We start from the raw sequence: 17,617 nt of genomic DNA, 5'->3' as shown, positions 1-17,617 counted from the left end.
AATATAAGTGTAAGGGCTAATTTAGGTTTCTCTATGTTTCTCAATTTAAGTTTCACTTAGTATTTCTCAACAGGGGCACAATTGACTTGTTCAGCAGGGCAGTTCTCATGGAACAGGTGTGTCTGGAGCATTGCAGGATATTAGCATCCCAATAAGACTCCTACCCAGTCATTGTGACAACCACAGATGCCCACACACACTCTGCCTCAGGAGGAAGGTTCTACCCTCACTTGAAAATCACTGTATGTCTTGACACATAGAAGGCAGCTTATTAAAGAAAGCTGCTGCTCCTTGCACCATTAGAACTACAACAGAAACACTTTACAGGTTTGCTCTGCTGAAGGAATATACCCAGATCAGCTCAGACCTTCACCAGTGACCACAAGCAGAATCTCCCCAGCACGAGACAGGTCCCAGGACTCTTGCCATTTGTTTTCCAGGCAAGGGATGTCATAGCAAACCTGGATGACTCATCACCAGTTTTGGGGCCTTAGCTCAGTCAGGGAGCAACTCGCAAACACACACTGCCTGAGGAACCAAACCCAAGAGCATTTTCTCAGGCAAGAACCTTCAGATTCCTGGCCCCCGTGTGAGCTCATTTGTTCTGATTTATGGCTAAACTTGTGGTTAGGATTTCATTCAGCCACTTAACAAACATTTATCAGCACCTGCTGTGTGCCAGACCCTTGTCCCCAGGAACCCCTGAGTGGCCTGCAATTTGTTTTCCAACTGAGCACTTTACATAAGTGATTTCATTTCATCCTCACCACATTGACGATATTATCCCCAATTTACAGATGGGGAAAATGAGGCTTAAAAAGTTAATTGGACAGCCTCTTCAATAAGTGGTGCTGGGAAAACTGGACAGCTATATGTAAAAGGATGAAATTAGAACATTCTCTAACACCATACACTCAAAATGGATTAAAGACCAAAATGTAAGGCCAGACACTATAAAACTCTCAGAGGAAAACATAGGCAGAACACTCTTAGACATAAATCACAGTAATCTTTTTTGATACACCTCCTAGAGCAATGAAAATAAAAACAAAAATAAACAAATTGGACCTAATGAAACTTAAAAGCTTCTGCACAGCAAAGGAAACCATCAACAAAACAAAAAGACAACCCACAGAATGGGAGAAAATATTTGCAAATGATGCAACCAACGAGGGATTAATCTCCAAAATATATAATACAAACAGCTCATGCAGCTCAATATCAAAAAAACAAACAACCCAATCAAAAAATGGGCAGAAGATCTAAATAGACAGTTCTCCAAAAAAGACACACAGATGGCCAAAAAGTACATGAAAAGATGCTCAACATCACTAATTATAAGAGAAATGCAAATCAAAACTACAATGAGGTATCACCTCACACAGGTCAGAATGGCTATTATCAAAAAGTCTACAAATAATAAATGCTGGAGAGAGTATGGAGAAAAAGGAACCCTCCTGTAGGTGGGAATGTAAACTGATATAGCCACTATGGAGAACAGTATGGAGTTTCCTTAAAAAACTTAAAATAGAACTACTGTATGATCCAGCAATCCCAATCCAAAATATATCCAGAGAAAACCATAATTTGAAATGATATATGCACCCAAATGTTCATTGCAGCACTATTTACAATAGCCAAGACATGGAAGCAACCTAAAAGTCCACCAACAGAGGAATGGATAAAGAAATTGTGGTATATATATATATATATGTATATATATATATATATATACACACACACACACACACACACACACACACACACACACACACTGGAATATTACACAGCAATAAAAAAGAATGTAATAATGCCATTTGTAGCAACATGGATGGACCTAGAGATTATCATACTAAGTGAAGTAAGTAAGTCAGACAGAGAAAGACAAATATCATATAACACTTATATGTGGAATCTAATTTTTAAAAACGATACTAATGAACTTATGTACAAAACAGAAGCAGACTTATAGATATCAAAAACAAACTTATAGTTTCCAAAGGGGAAATGTGGAGGGGAGGGATAAATCAGGAGCTTGGGATGAACATACACATACTACTATTTATAAAATAGATGACTGACGAGGACCTACAGTATAGCACAGGGTACTCTACCCCGTGATAACCTATATGAGAAAAGAACCTAAAACAGAATGAATATCTGTATAACTACATGAATCACTTGGCTATATACCTGAAACTAACACAACACTGTAAATCAACTATACTCCAATAAAATTAAAATATTTAAAAAAATTTAAATGACAATAAAAGATTTTAAAAGCAAAACAAAAAAGTTAATTGACTTGCCGAGAGTCATATTTTACATACAGCCACTGCGTAGAAAGGCCACTTTCGACCTCAGGTCTGTCTGACTCTAAGTCTGTGCGCCTCCCCACCACCTCCTTGTGAATGGGACAGCCCCTGCTTGTGAAGCTCAAACACTGGGAAGGAAGATAGGATAGCAAGCAGCATGGCGAGTGCATGACAGCAGGGCACACGGGATACTGTGGGAGCAGCAACGGGTACAGGGAGGCCGCCGCAGCCTGTGGGGGACACAGAAGGCTTCCTGAAAGAGATGACACCTGAGCAGAGTCTTGAAGGGTGACTGGGATTGAAGTGAGGGGAGAGTGTTCCAGGCAGATGGGCCAGCATGTTCCAAGAGGGCGGGTGGCACCTTCAATGTATTAGGATTAATTTAAAGACAAGGGCAGGAATGGCAAGGGATGAGGTTAGAGGCCTCTAAAGATGCCTACCTGGTTTCTCTTCCAGAGCAGATCCTGTTGCCCAGTGAGTAACCCAGATTGTTTTCTTTTAGCCAGGGACAAGTGGTGGCCTTCAGACCCTCAGATCATATCGGAAGGGCTGTATGCGATAGCTGTCGTGCTGAGCTTCTCTCGAATCGCATACATCCTGCCAGCCAACGAGAGTTTTGGGCCCCTGCAGATCTCCCTGGGGAGAACTGTGAAAGATATCTTCAAGTTCATGGTCATTTTCATCATGGTATTTGTGGCCTTCATGATTGGGATGTTCAATCTGTACTCCTACTACCGAGGTGCAAAGTACAACCCAGCGTTTACAACGTGAGTACCCCTTTGCTCTCTCCTGAGGGGCTCTCTGGGCTTCCCAGGGATCCTTAGCAGCCTCTTGCAAGTGTCTCCTCACAGAGACTCAGGTTTCCTTGGCATTTCTAAAGCTTAAAGGCAACTTTATTCAAGGGTGGTTTCGAGTTCAGGTTCTAGAGTTGGAAAAGCAGAAGAGCTGGGTTTAATCCTCACTTTGCCACTTACATGCTGTGTGGCCATGAGCATGTTCCTTAACTTCTCTGAGTCTTAGTTTCCTCATCTTTAAAATGAGGCAACTAATAATACCTGCTTAATAGGGACAGTGTGAGGATTCAAGGAGCTGATTTAGCTGCCACACAGTAAATAAAATAAATGGAAGGAATTATTACTATTATGATTGGCCTAGCTATGTTACCTAGAAAACAAAGCCCTGGGCAGGTCTTGCATGCCAATATTTCACTGGAGAGAGGGAGTTGTAATCCAAATGAAATAAGATCAAAGGAAAAAAGAAAATGGCGTGTGGGGGAGGGAAAGCACATACATGTTGCTGACCTGGCCACTGTCTACCAAGGCATACAACTTGGTCATCACAGACCTCTACAGTGAGACATATAATACTACATCTCAGAATAGCCCATCAGGATAGAATTAGATAATTTATCAGCCAGACCTTTTCCATCTGCTGTCTTTTGTCTTTCATTAATCAAATTCACTCCACAGGACATTAGTGTACCTACACTTCTAGGTCAGCCCCCAGGGAAGCCATATCTGCACAGCATGGGAGGTAGGTCTGCCTGTGGGCACAGGTCAGCAGCACTCCGTGCCTGGCTGGGCAAACCCATGCTGTGCACGGGCACCGAGCAAGTCCTGCAGCACCACGTGCCTCAGAAGCAACAGGGAAGGCCCAGGCGAGGGAGGCAAGAGGCACACGGTGTGACCGAGAGACAAGGCGCTGTCAGGCCGACTGACTCCGGGGTCCAGAAGGAGCTGCTGCAGGCAGAGCAAGCAAGGCCAAGGCCTCCCCCACGGGGTGGTGTCAGAGCTCACTGAGCCTATGTCCACAAAGACCCAGAGCTCCTCCCCTCTGGGGGATGCCAGGGGGTCTCCTGGAGGGCCATCAGTAGCACTGAGAAGTTGTCTAGTAGGAGAATCTGGCAAATCTGAGTTTACACTGGCATAGGCATTTCGTAGCTAATGACCTTAAGCCAAGTCACTTGATTGATCTGAGCCTCCGTGTCCTCACCGGCAAGATGGAAATAAGACTTCCCACCCTTGTTCACAAATACCTTCACAAATAAACGAAGCGATTCTGTAAAGTGCCTGAAGCTCAGAAGCGTTTCCAGTCCAGGTCCTGCCCCAGGCTCACCTGGTCCCAGAACTGCTCCCTGCCTTCATCAGGCTCCCGCCCCGAGTCTTGAGGGAAGGACAGTCAGGTCTCCAGCCACAAGCATGGCAGCTGGAACACACAGGGCTAAGCACTTGTGGACACTGGTCCCCAAGAACCCGTGAGTGGCCTGGAATTTATTTTCCAGCCAGTGACAGTGGCCGAGCCGCACCGTGCAGGCTCCTTGAGCAGGTCCCACCTTGCAAGGGGCCTCCCCTTGACCCTTCTTCCAGAGAAATCACCCTTCAAGGGACGGTCCATGACTCGAAGAACCCAGACCAAGTGCAATGGACGCTGTGCCCCTCAGCTCAAAATCGTGGACAGCGCTGCCCTGCCCGAGTAGAATTGCCCAGAAGGGTGGGCCTCTGGTGCTGCTAAAGCACAAGCTGTTACTCTCTGAGGCAAAGAAGTAGTTTGTGTTCACAGAGAACAGGTGCCTGGCCAGCGCTGAGAAATGCACCCGAGGGGTGCCTGGCTCTGTGTCGCAGCACACCACACACCCCTGGCTCAGACAGACTAGGTTTCAGTCTGAGCTCTCCTCTTACTGGCTGTGTGACCTTGGGCAAGTGCTTAACCCCCCTGGGCATTCATGTCCCCAGCTCTGAAGTGAGAATACCAAGATGGCCAGCTTCACAGGATTGTTGTAAGGATCCAAAAAGAAGAAATCAGATTGAATATAGTGTTTGGCATATAATGAGCCTTCAATGAATAATAGTGATCATAATGGAAATGATGAGTAATAAGAAGGAGGGGGCGGGATGAGCTGTAAGAAAGGACACCTGGGGACCAACTGGCTCTACAGAACCTTTCTGGACAGGGGCCTAGCCTACCAACTGTCCACCAGATCAGGCCAAGTGCATTAGTGGATCAGTTGGACTACTTTATAGCACTCCAACACTCAGTGATTAACTGTTGAAGGAATGAAATAAGCTTGAATCACCCAAAAGCAAATTTGCTCTGGATCTGCTAGAGGCAAAGCTAACTGTACACACTCAGTGTGGGATGCACTGTCTATTGATGTCAAGTCGTCAGTCAATACACAAAGACTCTCACCCTCTGTGGTAAGCTCTGATGTCCCTCCTGTGTTTCCAGTCTAGCACGATGTCTTGTACGTAGCATTGCTCACTAAATGCTTTGTAAACAAGAATGAGGGAATCAACAGGAGAAAGGAAGCCAGATTCGAGGCAGTAGGATAAGCAGTTGACTAGGAAGCTGACCATGAGGACCTCTGTCCCACTTCTCCTGCCCTGTTCTGTGCAATCCCCCTTCGCTCCCCCTACAAGGAGGCTGTACTGTCAGCCCACAGTCCCTCTGAAAGTTGGCAGCATGACGCATGAAAAATGAAAAAGGTCATGACTTAAGAGCAGGGCTGTCCAGGCCACAGTTCTCAGCTGGACACAGCACAGCCAATCTATAAAGGGAGTCTCTGGGATCAGGAAAAGTCATGGGGAAAGGTAACAGCAGGAGGAAGGGCCAAAGCAACTGGCTTGTCCCATTGCTGGGAACTGAATGGAGCTTTCTAGATGTGAGAAACCCAGCCAAAGAGGATTCAGGCTCTCCAGGATGGGCAAGGGAGAGAAAAAGGCGAAAGCAAGCACAGTAAAGAAAGGACAGGGTATTTATCGCCTTGGCAACTCCTAAAATGGGATGTGAAGCTGTGAATAGGATTTGATTGAACAGGAAAACAGTCAACAGAGCGCTGAAGTGGAGAGGAAAGAATGGATGTTTGTAAATGTCATCTCTTACCTTTTGACTGCTCTCTGCAGTGTATCGCCCCCCCCCCCCCCGAGATCTTCTTTGATAAGCAAAAAGCCACATGAGGATAAAGGATTCTCGTGCTTGAGGGGGACTCAGAGCTATTCTGAGTGCCAGCAATGCTGATGATGAAGTCCAATGACTCGCTTGGTGAATGCTTCATAACAGCCCACACCCGGGCCACCCTGCCCAGCTCAGGATCAGCCCTTTGGCCCACCCCCAGGGCGCCCTCTGTCTGTGTGTGGAATTTAGAGCTTTAGGGTAAGATGGTCCTATCATCTGCTTCTATAGAGTCAGAAGACTCAATGCTACAGAAAGGAAATTTGGGCTGGAGCACACTGCGGGTACTCTTCCCCTATCTTTGCCCCCCTCAACCCCACCCCAGCCATGTTCAAGGACAGCTTGGGTCCCTAAGGAAGTCCACTTTGAAAGTCAGCTGTTAGGAACCAACAGACAGCTGTCTCACAAGAGCCCTGTTCACCTAGGCGTGTGGGCCAAGGCCAGCTCACAAAAGCCAGTCCCACCCGAATCCGACTGAGTTATAGTCCTGTCCCAAATGGAAGGGGGAGAGACAACCTGGGACAAAAGGAAAGAGAAGAAGAAAGGTTTCTCCACCAGCAACAGAACCACAACCCTCAGCCAAGCCCTGCCCTAACCTCCAGTGTGTTCCAGTTCCAGAATCACCGTACCTCCCTCCCCACCCCCAAATTCCCATCCCGTCCATCTGGCAGACCTCAGTGAGGGGAGGTAGAGGTAAACAGACAGATTGAGCTAATTCTGCCCAAGGTATGAATAAACACACAGTATGAACAGTCTTCATTGAGACCAGTGTTTCTCAGACCACACCAGAATCATCCGGGGAGATGGCTAAACCTGAGTCTTCCCGGACCCCACCCCTTAGAGAGCCTAGTTACCATCTTTCCAGGTAGGCCTAGAAGTCAGCACAAACAATCCACTGGGGGATTCTGATATAGGTGGTCTTAGGACCACACAGTGAGAAATGCTGATCTGATTCTACCTCATCATTACTCAGATGGGGAGACAGAGCACGCTCAGCTCTGCACATTGAAAAACAAAAAGAGCTTGTTAACCTAAGTGAGTGCATTATTGATAGGATTTCAAGCTCTGTGCAGTTAGAATACGTAGCCAGATTCCAGCGGAGAGCATGGTCTGCAGTCAAATCCTAGGAGCAGTTAGGAGGCAACTTTCCAGCCTCCTCTGCCTTCAGAACCAAAGGTCTGGTTATGTTTCACAGCTGCTTCAGTGTCGGGGGCTGGTGTGAAGGGAGGAGCAGGAAAAGGGGCACGTGTGCACATGGGTTATTGGGTGGTGAGCTGGGCCTGCCTGCGCATGACAGATGGGCACCAGCTGGCAGCTCATTGTCTCTAAGTCACTTCTATTAGAAACTGCAGATGACCAGAGGTGAGGAGGAGAAGGTGTGCAGACCAGTTTTATGCTCCCAGAGTATAAAATCTAAGTGTCCTGAGATGGGGGTAAGGAAGTGGAGGTGAAATTGCCTGAAAATGCGTTTTCTTTCAAAGAGTCTTAAAGTTCTCAGTTCCAACTGTTAGAAATTTTGGTCTTATTGGGAACATACCTTTGATTTTTATCATGGAAGTCAGTAGACAAATAGGATTTGCTTTTTGCAGTTTTGTTTTGCAGCCACCTTTCCTGGAATGCACATATTCCATAGGCAAAGGCTTTCTGCTTAGAGATCATATGGAAACCTTGGGGTCCAGCACTCTAGTTTCAGTGTTGGAAAAACAGAGACAAAAATCCTTGGCTCACTAATGAAATACAGCTGGGTGAGAATGTGTAGGAAAAGGATGGCCTTCCCTATACTCAGACTGGTGACCATAACAGGACAGGTACACAAAGAAGAAACGGAGGGGCTGGGGACGATGAGGGGACCCAGAGCAGGGAAGTGAAGGGCTCTCTAACATAACCCAGGATGGGCTCCTGGTCTTCTCTTTTGGTGAACTTGGCCTCCCCCACTTAATTTTGAATGGAGATTAAATGTAGGCCCTGGGCTTCCCTGGTGGCTCAGTGGTTAAGAATCTGCCTGCCAATGCAGGGGACACGGGTTCAAGCCCTGGTCCAGGAAGATCCCACATGCTGCGGAGCAACTAAGCCCATGCGCCACAACTACTCAGCCTGTGCTCTAGAGCCTGCAAGCCACAACTACTGAGCCCGCATGCTACAGCTACTGAAGCCTGTGCACCTAGAGCCCGTGCTCCGCAACGAGAAGCCACCGCAATGAGAAGCCTGTGCACTGCAACGCTCGTCGCAATTAGAGAAAGCCGGCGTGCAGCAACGAAGACCCTACCCAGCCAAAAATAAATTAAAAAAAAAATGTAGGCCCTGACCCTCAAAAGATGATCCCAGCCAATCTTTTCTACAGCCTGTTGTGGAATCAGCTTCATAGCATAGCCAGGTTGAGACATTGCTAATCAAAAAATACCTCTCTTAAGGTTATTCCGTTCCCCAGGGATCATTTTAATGGAAGGAACTTCAGCAGTGCTAGGCAAAATTAGAAGCTTCTATTTTCCATGACAGTCATGGAAAATTTCCATACCTTACAGAGAGACTCATATGCACACCAGGGGCAGAAGGCACTGACTCAGCTCCACCCACCTCAGTGGGGCTGCAGGAAAGCCAGTTCCTCCTTCCAGTGAACCTGGAGATGGGCACTGGGGCTGAGGCAGAGGCTCCTTGAGACTCTGCCCACACATACACCACCCCAGGACCACCGCACCACCCTGCTGTTGAACAACTCATGACAGACACGTGATCTGCCCTCTTGTTTAATCCACACAACAACGGAATGACATAGATACTACTACCAAGAACCTGAAGCTCCGTGAGCTATTGGACTTGCCCAAGACCACAGAGCCAAAAGAGGATTTGAACCCAGATCTGCATGGCTCCAAGCCTGTCCTCCACCTTTTTACCTGAAATTCCCCCACTCCCATACCAGGGCCTCTGCTCTAAGGTAGAAGCTGAGTGCCTTTAAAAGTTGGGTCACTTTCCTGTGACACTAAATTCTAAAGAATAGCATACTAAATTCAGATTTTGATTATCGTTGAGAACCTGATGATTCTACATCTCAACTCTCAATCATCAGCCTGTGATTGTCCCCTGGGTAAAGCAGGCTTCTTTTCCAAAGTGCGCTCATTCATTTGACAAACATTATGAAGCAGCTACTCCATGCCAAGTTCTGTTTTGGCCCTGGGGTCACAGAGATTAATAAAACAATCTTCCCATCCCTGAGGAATGCATAGACAAGTAGGGAATTCCAGAAAAAAGGGGGGGGGCGGTGCATCAGTTATTTTACACCATGTGATCATCATCAAAGGGTACTTGGGCAGCATGATGAGGAGGAAGCACTGAACTCTGCCTGGCAGGGTCAGGGAAGGCTTCATGGAGGGGGTGACCCTAAACGGAGGGTCTTGGAGGAGGATGAGGAGGGCATTCCAGCCTGTTTAAGGTAAAGGAGCAGGGCATTTTTAAGTGAAGGAGAAAGCAGCTCCCTCACTGCCCAGATATGGATTTGTTCAGATGTTTCAATGCCTCATAATATGTGAAAATATTCTTAACAACAACAAAAGCCGCTTCCAGTGGCAGGGTCTGGGGAAGGGCCAACAGACACCATGTCTGGCCACAAAGGTGGCAAGAAGAAGCCCCTAAAGCAGCCCAAAAAACAGACCAAGAAGATGGATGGGATAAGATATTCATGCAGAAACAGAAAGAGGAGCAGAAGAAACTCTAGGAGCTAAAAGCAAAGGCTGATGGGAAAGCCCCACGGTCAAGGTGTGAGTAAGAAATCTGCCCAGAAGTAGTAAGCTCTTCCGTGTGCCTGAGGCAATGGTGATCCTTATTCCTTTCCTGTTTAAACATCTGGATTCCCTGCCATAACATCTGTTGCCACCCACAGCTGGAATGAAGTGTTGTCTTAGAACTTATGGTACATTTAAGAATAAACTTTTGGGGACTTCCCTGGTGGCACAGAGGTTGAGAGTCCGCCTGCCGACGCAGGCGACACAGGTTTGAGCCCCGGTCCGGGAAGATCCCACATGCCGCGGAGCAACTTAAGCCCATGCGCCACAACTACTAAGCCTGCGTGCCTAGAGCCTGTGCTCCGCAGCAAGAGAAGCCACCGCAATGAGAAGCCCGCGCACCGCAACAAGGAGTAGCCCCCACTCACTGCAACTAGAGAAAGCCCGTGTGCAGCAAGGAAGACCCAACACAGCCAAAGATAAATAAATAAATTAATTAATTTTTAAAAAAGAATAAACTTTGGTAAAAAGAAGGAAAAAAAAGGCAACTAGGTGAGAGTTTAGGGAAATGGCAGAAAATTCAATCAGATAATCCAGCAGGAGCCAAATTGTGAAGGTCTTTTAAGTAAGTCCCAATAGGGTCCCAATAGGGTGCTAGAGTCTCCAATGAGGCCTTTTTAAAAAGAGGAAGCATGGTCGGATCTGCCCTCAGCAAGAGCACTGTGGCAACAGTGCAAAGGATGGGTTGGAAGGGATGGGAGAGGATGGGAGGGGATGCCCGAGCTTGGTGCTGGGGGTTTTATGATGAGCAGAAGCAGTAGGGATTCCTCCCCTCATGGAACTTGCAGACTGGTTGGGAAGACAGATATTAATCAAAGAGTCACAGGAATGAGGGCTCATTTACAACTGAGCAAATGTTGTGAAGGAAATGCAGCTCCAAAGGGAGCTGATAGATCCACGAAGAGGCTGTGGACAGGGGATGGAGAAGGAGGCTGAGGTTAGAGTGGATGAACCACGGTGACTGTCTGCATGTGGTGGGGGGGGTGGAGAGGTGGGGAGAAGGAGGATGGTCTCCAGGCTTTGACATCGGTAAGGCCCTAAAAGGCTGTGGGGAGGGAATCAAGGAGAGCATGATGGGGAAGAGGGCAATGTCCCAGTGATTCAGGAAAGATATAGGGGCTTTGACCTTCCCCAGGACCCATACCCAGCAGAGCTGAAGTCAAACACTCAGATCTACCTCCCAGAAGCATGGGTGAAGTGGTCCATATCCTAAAGGACTGCAGGAGCAGTGGGGCCCTAAAGAGGGCCCATCCTCAGCACCAAGGGACAAGCAGAGACTTGCTGAAGGGGTGAATGGGGCCCTTAAGCTAAAAATGCCATGTTGTGTTTTACAAACAGAAGAGCCTGAGACTTCCCTGGCCCAAGGAAGGGAGAAAAGGGAGATGGTCAGGTGAGCCATACAGGCCCAGAAACATCCAGAAGGGAGTGATGAGCCAGAGGGGCCTTCTGACAGCAAAGGGCCACAGCCCCAACAAGGATTCACCTGCAGAGGAGGTCCCACTAGGGCAGTCAAGGCTGGATTATACTGTCTGCCCTCATAAAACTCACTATAACCAATGGCCAGTTAAGAGAAATCAGCACAGCATCATGGGACCATGGCCTCTGCCATGTGCTCTGTGCTGAGCATGCTGACTGTGTTTGCAGGTGCGAATGTGGAATGGAGTCAGCCTCCTGGGCTTTAATGAGGAGAGATTTTCCCAGGATCCTGGGTCCGTGTTGAAATATGGGCATCCTTGACACAGAAGCATTATCATCATACTTTAGCATATTTGAAAGTTATAATCTCACCTTTCATCTTATGAATTCAAGTTAGGCATAAGGGTTTGGGGGGAATGAGAGAACTCTTCATGCACATTTTCATGTGGAGAAACTAGTACAGAGAGGTCTAAGACTTGATGTGGAGGAGATGGCAGTGGTCAATGCTGTGGCCCAGGTCAGGCTCATACAGGCTGGGCATCTGGAAATGACCTTTATGTGTCAAAAAGATAGTTTGGGTCTAATGTAAATTCTTATCTTCACATAATTCTCCAATAAGTGATAAAAATATAGATCTTTCCCTGAGCTACTTTAGAATGATTATACCTATTATAGCAGACATTCTACTATCATATAATGTTTATTTATACCCTCTCCTCTTGTTTATTCATGACATGAATTTTAAAAGCCTGGTACCTTTGCGCTTCTGGAACAGGCTGAAAGCCCACAAAGTTTTGAGGAAAAAGACCTGATGGTACATAGAAAATGTGCTCTTTTGGATGAGGCCTTCACAGCGTATTTGCAGGCACTCCCCTCTATCTTATCCTTAAGGGACTCAAGTCCTCTATCTTATTCTCAGACTGAGTGTAGCATCTTAAACTGGGAAATTCTGACCTTTTATTCACTAAAATTCAATTCTAGGATGGGAATAAGGTTTAAACTGTCATTCTTCAAAGTGACAGTGACAGGAAACTGGACTGTCCAGGGTTCGCTCTAGAATACTAACAGAAAAACAGCCGTTAAGTGGGTCTGAGGCAAGCTAAGACCACATCACCCCGTGCCTCAGTTTCCCAGTTTCAACCATTCATTGACAAAAGATGTTTCCTGAGCCCCCACTGTGGGCCACACATTGTTCTGGGCACTGATGGCGGAGCCATGAGCAAGTCATGACCTTGTGGAGGTCACAATGCTCTGTGAATGGGAAAAGAGGGAAAAGAGACAAAATAATAATAATGATGATGATGATGATAAACAAATAGACAAATAAGAACATCTTCGTTTAAGTGCTGACAGCTAGGAAGGAAATAAAAGTGTCATGCAAAAGAATAATTAGAAACGGACCTCCTTCAGACATGGTCAGAGAAGGTTGACCTGACCACGTGACAATTAAGTTTAAAGTCAGGGGCACAGCACCCCGAGTGAGGGGCGAGCCAGAGTGAGGTCATGGGAGCCTTGGCTGGGTGACTAGGTTTGACTGTTAGCCTATGGAAAGCTGCTAAAGGAGAGAGGCAGGATCTGATTCATATTTTTAAAGGATTATTCTGAGAATTGATTGTAGGGTATAAGAGTCTTTCAGGCACTGTGCCAGGCAGTGTTTTATGCACCCCTCACAAACATTCTATTAACTTATTTACAACAACCCTGTGAAGTAGAGATTATTGTTTTCCCATTCTGCAGCTAGAAAAAAAGAGGCACAGTGAGACAAAGTTATTTAGCAAAAAGCTCACAGTTAAACCCAGAAACTGTACTCTGCTTTACAACAGCCTCACCTCAACACTGGGATCAGGAACAGGGAGTCAAAATATGCGATGGGGACTCATTCATTCAAAGGACAGTGAATTTATTTAGCACCTTCAGTGTGCCAGGCTCTGCACTAGGTTTGGGGTTTCAAGGGGGAAGAAAATATAGCTCTCCCCTAAAGGAGCAACTGGGCTATCAGTGGGAGAGTTGGACCCTCAGTACGAATAAATCCGGGCTTTGTGCATCCCAGTTCCTTGGCCCTGATTCTGGGGCCAGACTCTTCTACTTCTGGACCGTCTAAATCACGCCTCATTTAGGGCCCAGGATAAACCAAGAGGTGATTCAGAGGACCATGGCGGGGGTGAGGTCCAGACTTCCTCAGGCATTAGACACTCTTGCCCTGACTGCCCTCAAGGCTGGCCCAACTGCTCTCAGTCTCCAGGTCTGGGCATTAGAGAAGCACAGCCCTGGTGCAGGGGTCTTTCTAGATTCCAAGCACCTTCTAGCAGTCCCCACTGGGATGGCAGGTGAGCATTGTTTCTGCTTCAGCAGAACTCTAGCTCAAGGCCAGCTACTGTCTTCGAACTTGAGAAAACAGCCTTTCAGGAGCTGATTCCTCCTGCTTAATTTGAGGCTGCTACTTGCAGATTTGGGTAGGTAACCCTGAACTGAACTGTTTGGGGTGGGGGGCAGAGTTCCATAACGCTGAGGGGAGGGCCTCGTGGCATCCTGAAGCAGCAGCAATTTCCATAACAATTTCCCCAAACCCTCGCCCTGTTAATCCGTTTGTTCTCTGAGGCCCATACACAACTGCCTCTTCAGACAACCTGTTATTAAAGTCCTGTTATCCAGGTGAGACAGACCTGGTAGAGAACTGAACGGATTACCTCGTTCCTGCCTTCTGCATGATATGTCAGCCCCAACCTTCCCACACACACACACCCCCGCCCGGTAAGAGGAGGGTGAATCACGGTCTATTCAACATCACTCTCAGGCACTTTTCCCCTTTGACTTCATTAGGAGCAGTTCTTATGCTAGGGTGGCCTATTGATGAAACCGTAGCCCCTTCCACTGCAAGCCAGAAGTCAAACAATCAAAGACAGCACAGGCTGGAGAAATCAGAAAGAGGATTTGCATGAAATCAAGGGTTGGTGATGATCCTTGCAGATAGGAAGGAAAACGGGCCTTGTTCAGAAAAGTCAGTATGCAGCTGAACTGTTAACTCCATTGAGCCCTGTGTGGAGGCACCTGAAGGTTGATGGGGTTGTATGTGTTCCTGGGTAGGGCAAGGCGACCGGGGCATCCTTGCCCACAGCCTTATAGCACTGGCTCACACCAGTGGGCTTGCTTTAGACTGGGACCTCCACAGAGACAAACAAGTTCTATGCCCCCTGCGTCCTGCTCTGTATGGTGCCTGGCACATAGTTGTAGTTCCATGAATGTTTGGCAAATAAACACACGAATAAAAATAATAGGTACCATTTATTGGACTCTTACTATACACTTTAAATGGGTTGCTCCATTTAATCTTCACAGCAACTTAATAATAAGGTACTATTATACCTTTCATAGATAAGCAAACTGAGGATCAAGCAGGTTTTGTAACATGCCCAAGCTCACAAAGCCGGTACATGATGGGGCTGGGATTTGAACCAGGTATGCACCTTTGCTTTCTTACTCCTCCGGCTATCTCTGTGAAGGTTCCTGTGACTGACACAATTGGAGGAATCTGTGGCAAACTTGGTAGAGAGCCAGAGTGGGTGGGAGGAGGATATGGAACCAGCAGCCACCATCCCTATCAGTAAAGAATCTCAAATTTAGCCTAGGGACCAGCTATCTGACAATGGGGACTTTTTGTGAGACAAGTGGCTTCATGGTGAATATCATCTACGTCAACTGCAAGATACTTTCTTCTTGAAAGACAGTCCCAGACCCCTGCAGTGACTGGTCTTCTGCACCATGCCCTGTATCCCATAGCTCCTGAAAATTATGGGCGATGACTGGTACATGACTCAGAGAGCATCATTACCTCACAAGACATTGGGGCTTGCTCCAGTGCCCAAGCTCTTGGGAGGAGGAATGTACTACTCACTCCTCTCCAAGGCCAGCGTTCTCTCTAAGCATATATTATTATAGGTTTCCAAGGTCAATGTAACACAACGCAGTGAGGACACGTTTCACTTATTTCCCACTACATATTAAACCAGAAGACACCACTAACCTGACCTATCAAGTTACTTGTGGAGCTCTTGTCACCACAAAAAGCATCATTTTCCTGAAAGATTTTGTCCTCCTTTTATTTTTCAACAAGGATGTCTGTCATTTCATATTGATTTATAAGAGCTCTTTATATAAGAAAGACATCATCCATTGTCATATGTGTTGCAAATACAAATCCTTTCCTCAGTTTTTTGCCTTATATTTTTACTTAATATGTTTTCAATATCTACAAGTAAAGTTTTACGTGAGCATATCTTTCAAACTTTCCCTCTGTAGTTTTGAAACATCTCCCAGGCCAAGATTATATAACTACTAATATTTTATTCTGGCTTTGACTATATAATTTTTAAGCATTAAATGCTTCAATTCCACTTAGAATTTATTTAGTTAGATGGTTTGAGCTATGGATAAAATAGTGTGTTGCTTACCACTTAGCCCAGCTAACTGGACATAAACTCAGCCCATAATGTCCCCTCTGAGAAACAACAACAACAGCAAAAGTAGTCTATTCAGTTAGTCCACTGAAAGTTCATGTCACGGGGCATGAGTACAAATGAAAGTCCCCAGAGACCCCAATAGTGAATCTAGCCATTATGGATGATCCAAGACAATGAACCCAGCTTTTCCTTAAAGGAAGTCTTTGCTACTGCAACTCATTTCACCCCATGATAAGAGGAAGCAAGGGCTATAGACACTCCCTAAAGAACTTAGAAGAGTTTGTTAAAAAGGCATAGTTTGGCTAAGATCCCTTCCTGCCCAGCCTGATGCAGAGGATTATTGCTTTGGAGGGGGGTTACTTCCACTCAGGCAATCCCAGTGAGTCTGGGCCACTTGTAATTAGATTCTCCCGGAGGTCATGACCAAATTCAAGTCCAGAGGTGAATCCTGAAGCTATAGAATAGAAATGAAACAGGTGTGAAGATTGTCTGACACCCAGACAACAAACTGAACAGATCAGCATTCCAAGCCTTGGGGGTGGAGGTGGGGTGTTAGAGGAGGGGCAAAGGCATAGGTTTAGGGATCTGTAAATATTCTTCTTTTACTGGAACACATACTGCTGAGTGGGCTGGCTCTGTCCCCTCCAGATTATTAACACAGAATGCCTAAGGGAAGGCACCAGGGATAAATCCCAGCTTAGTAACAAAATTCATAGCAAGAATCAAATGAGAACAAAACGTATGCTGAATCTAGGCCATTTTCCCTCATCAAAATGCAGAAGGTTTTCCCTAGATGTGTTCTAGAATTGCTTAGAACTGCTTGCTTCATTTATGTCAGTCAAAGGTTTGTGGGGTTTTCCAAGTTAAGAAAGGGAAAATGAATTTCTGTTAAATGTCCCTCAGTTGGATGTATTATCCACTTCTTAAGTTGTTCCTGGTAGGTACATTATCCTGGACCAGTACCTGTCTGTCCAGCCCCTCCCTTGGACAGCGTGTCCTCTGGTTTTCACCTGACCCTGCTAGAAAGGGACCAAGTATCAGAGAAATCATGTCCTGCCATCTCCTTTCAGTTTTGATTTGGGGCTCATTCAGTGGTTTTAGATCCTCTCTGCCACTGTTCCCTTCCACTAGGGTGATAAACGAAAGATTGCTTCTTAATGGAAGGTAATACCTGCAGTGAATCATGCCCACACATTGAGCGGCATCTTTTTCACACAAAATGGATGCTGCTTCTCAAGTGAGGAAACAGGTTTCCCCCTTTCTCAGAATAGCATCAGGAGCTAGAGCTCTAAAATAATAGCTTGATACCCAGTCTTTATTTCTAAACCACTAACTAAATTCCTTCTTACTAAAACTAAGATAAATTAAATATTCCCAACTCACAGATTTAAAAGAAAACAAAAACAAATAATGACAACAAAAACTCAGTTCAATGTTCAGTTTTCAGACTCTGAGATGCACAGCGAATGAGCAAACCAGCTGGCTAGACACACACACACACACATGCGCGTACTCTCTCACACAGGAGAGCTGAAAATTCATGCAAGTCAGTGCTGGACTTTTAGCCAAAGTGACAAGTACTAGTATTTTTGTACATCTTGTCAAATAAATGCCAATCCTTAAAAAACGCTGATTTTTTTCCCCCGAGATCTAGCTAATCCTGGCCATTTGTGGTAGGTGCTAAAAATCTGAAATGTTAAAGAGA

The 17,617-nt window shown here is 46.1% G+C and overlaps 2 protein-coding genes across 17 annotated transcripts in view; one reads left to right on the top strand and one right to left on the bottom strand.

Annotated features, from left to right (window-relative positions):
* The window catches only part of LOC308616704 (uncharacterized protein), a 469,470-nt gene that overhangs the window by 414,690 nt on the left and 37,163 nt on the right, over positions 1-17,617 (bottom strand). The window lies entirely within an intron of this gene.
* Positions 1-17,617, top strand: part of TRPC7 (transient receptor potential cation channel subfamily C member 7) — a gene marked incomplete at both ends in the record, with an annotated part of 123,892 nt that overhangs the window by 89,493 nt on the left and 16,782 nt on the right. The window contains one exon of the mRNA XM_081233040.1: positions 2,818-3,082. Coding sequence (XP_081089166.1) covers positions 2,818-3,082 — 265 coding nt within the window. The remainder of the gene's footprint in view (positions 1-2,817; positions 3,083-17,617) is intronic.

Source organism: Mesoplodon bidens (assembly GCF_964165515.1).
Source record: "Mesoplodon bidens genome assembly, chromosome: 4".
Classification (NCBI taxonomy): Eukaryota; Metazoa; Chordata; class Mammalia; order Artiodactyla; family Ziphiidae; genus Mesoplodon; species Mesoplodon bidens.
Note: the sequence above shows the minus strand (reverse complement) of the source record. Positions and strands in the feature narration are given on the sequence as shown.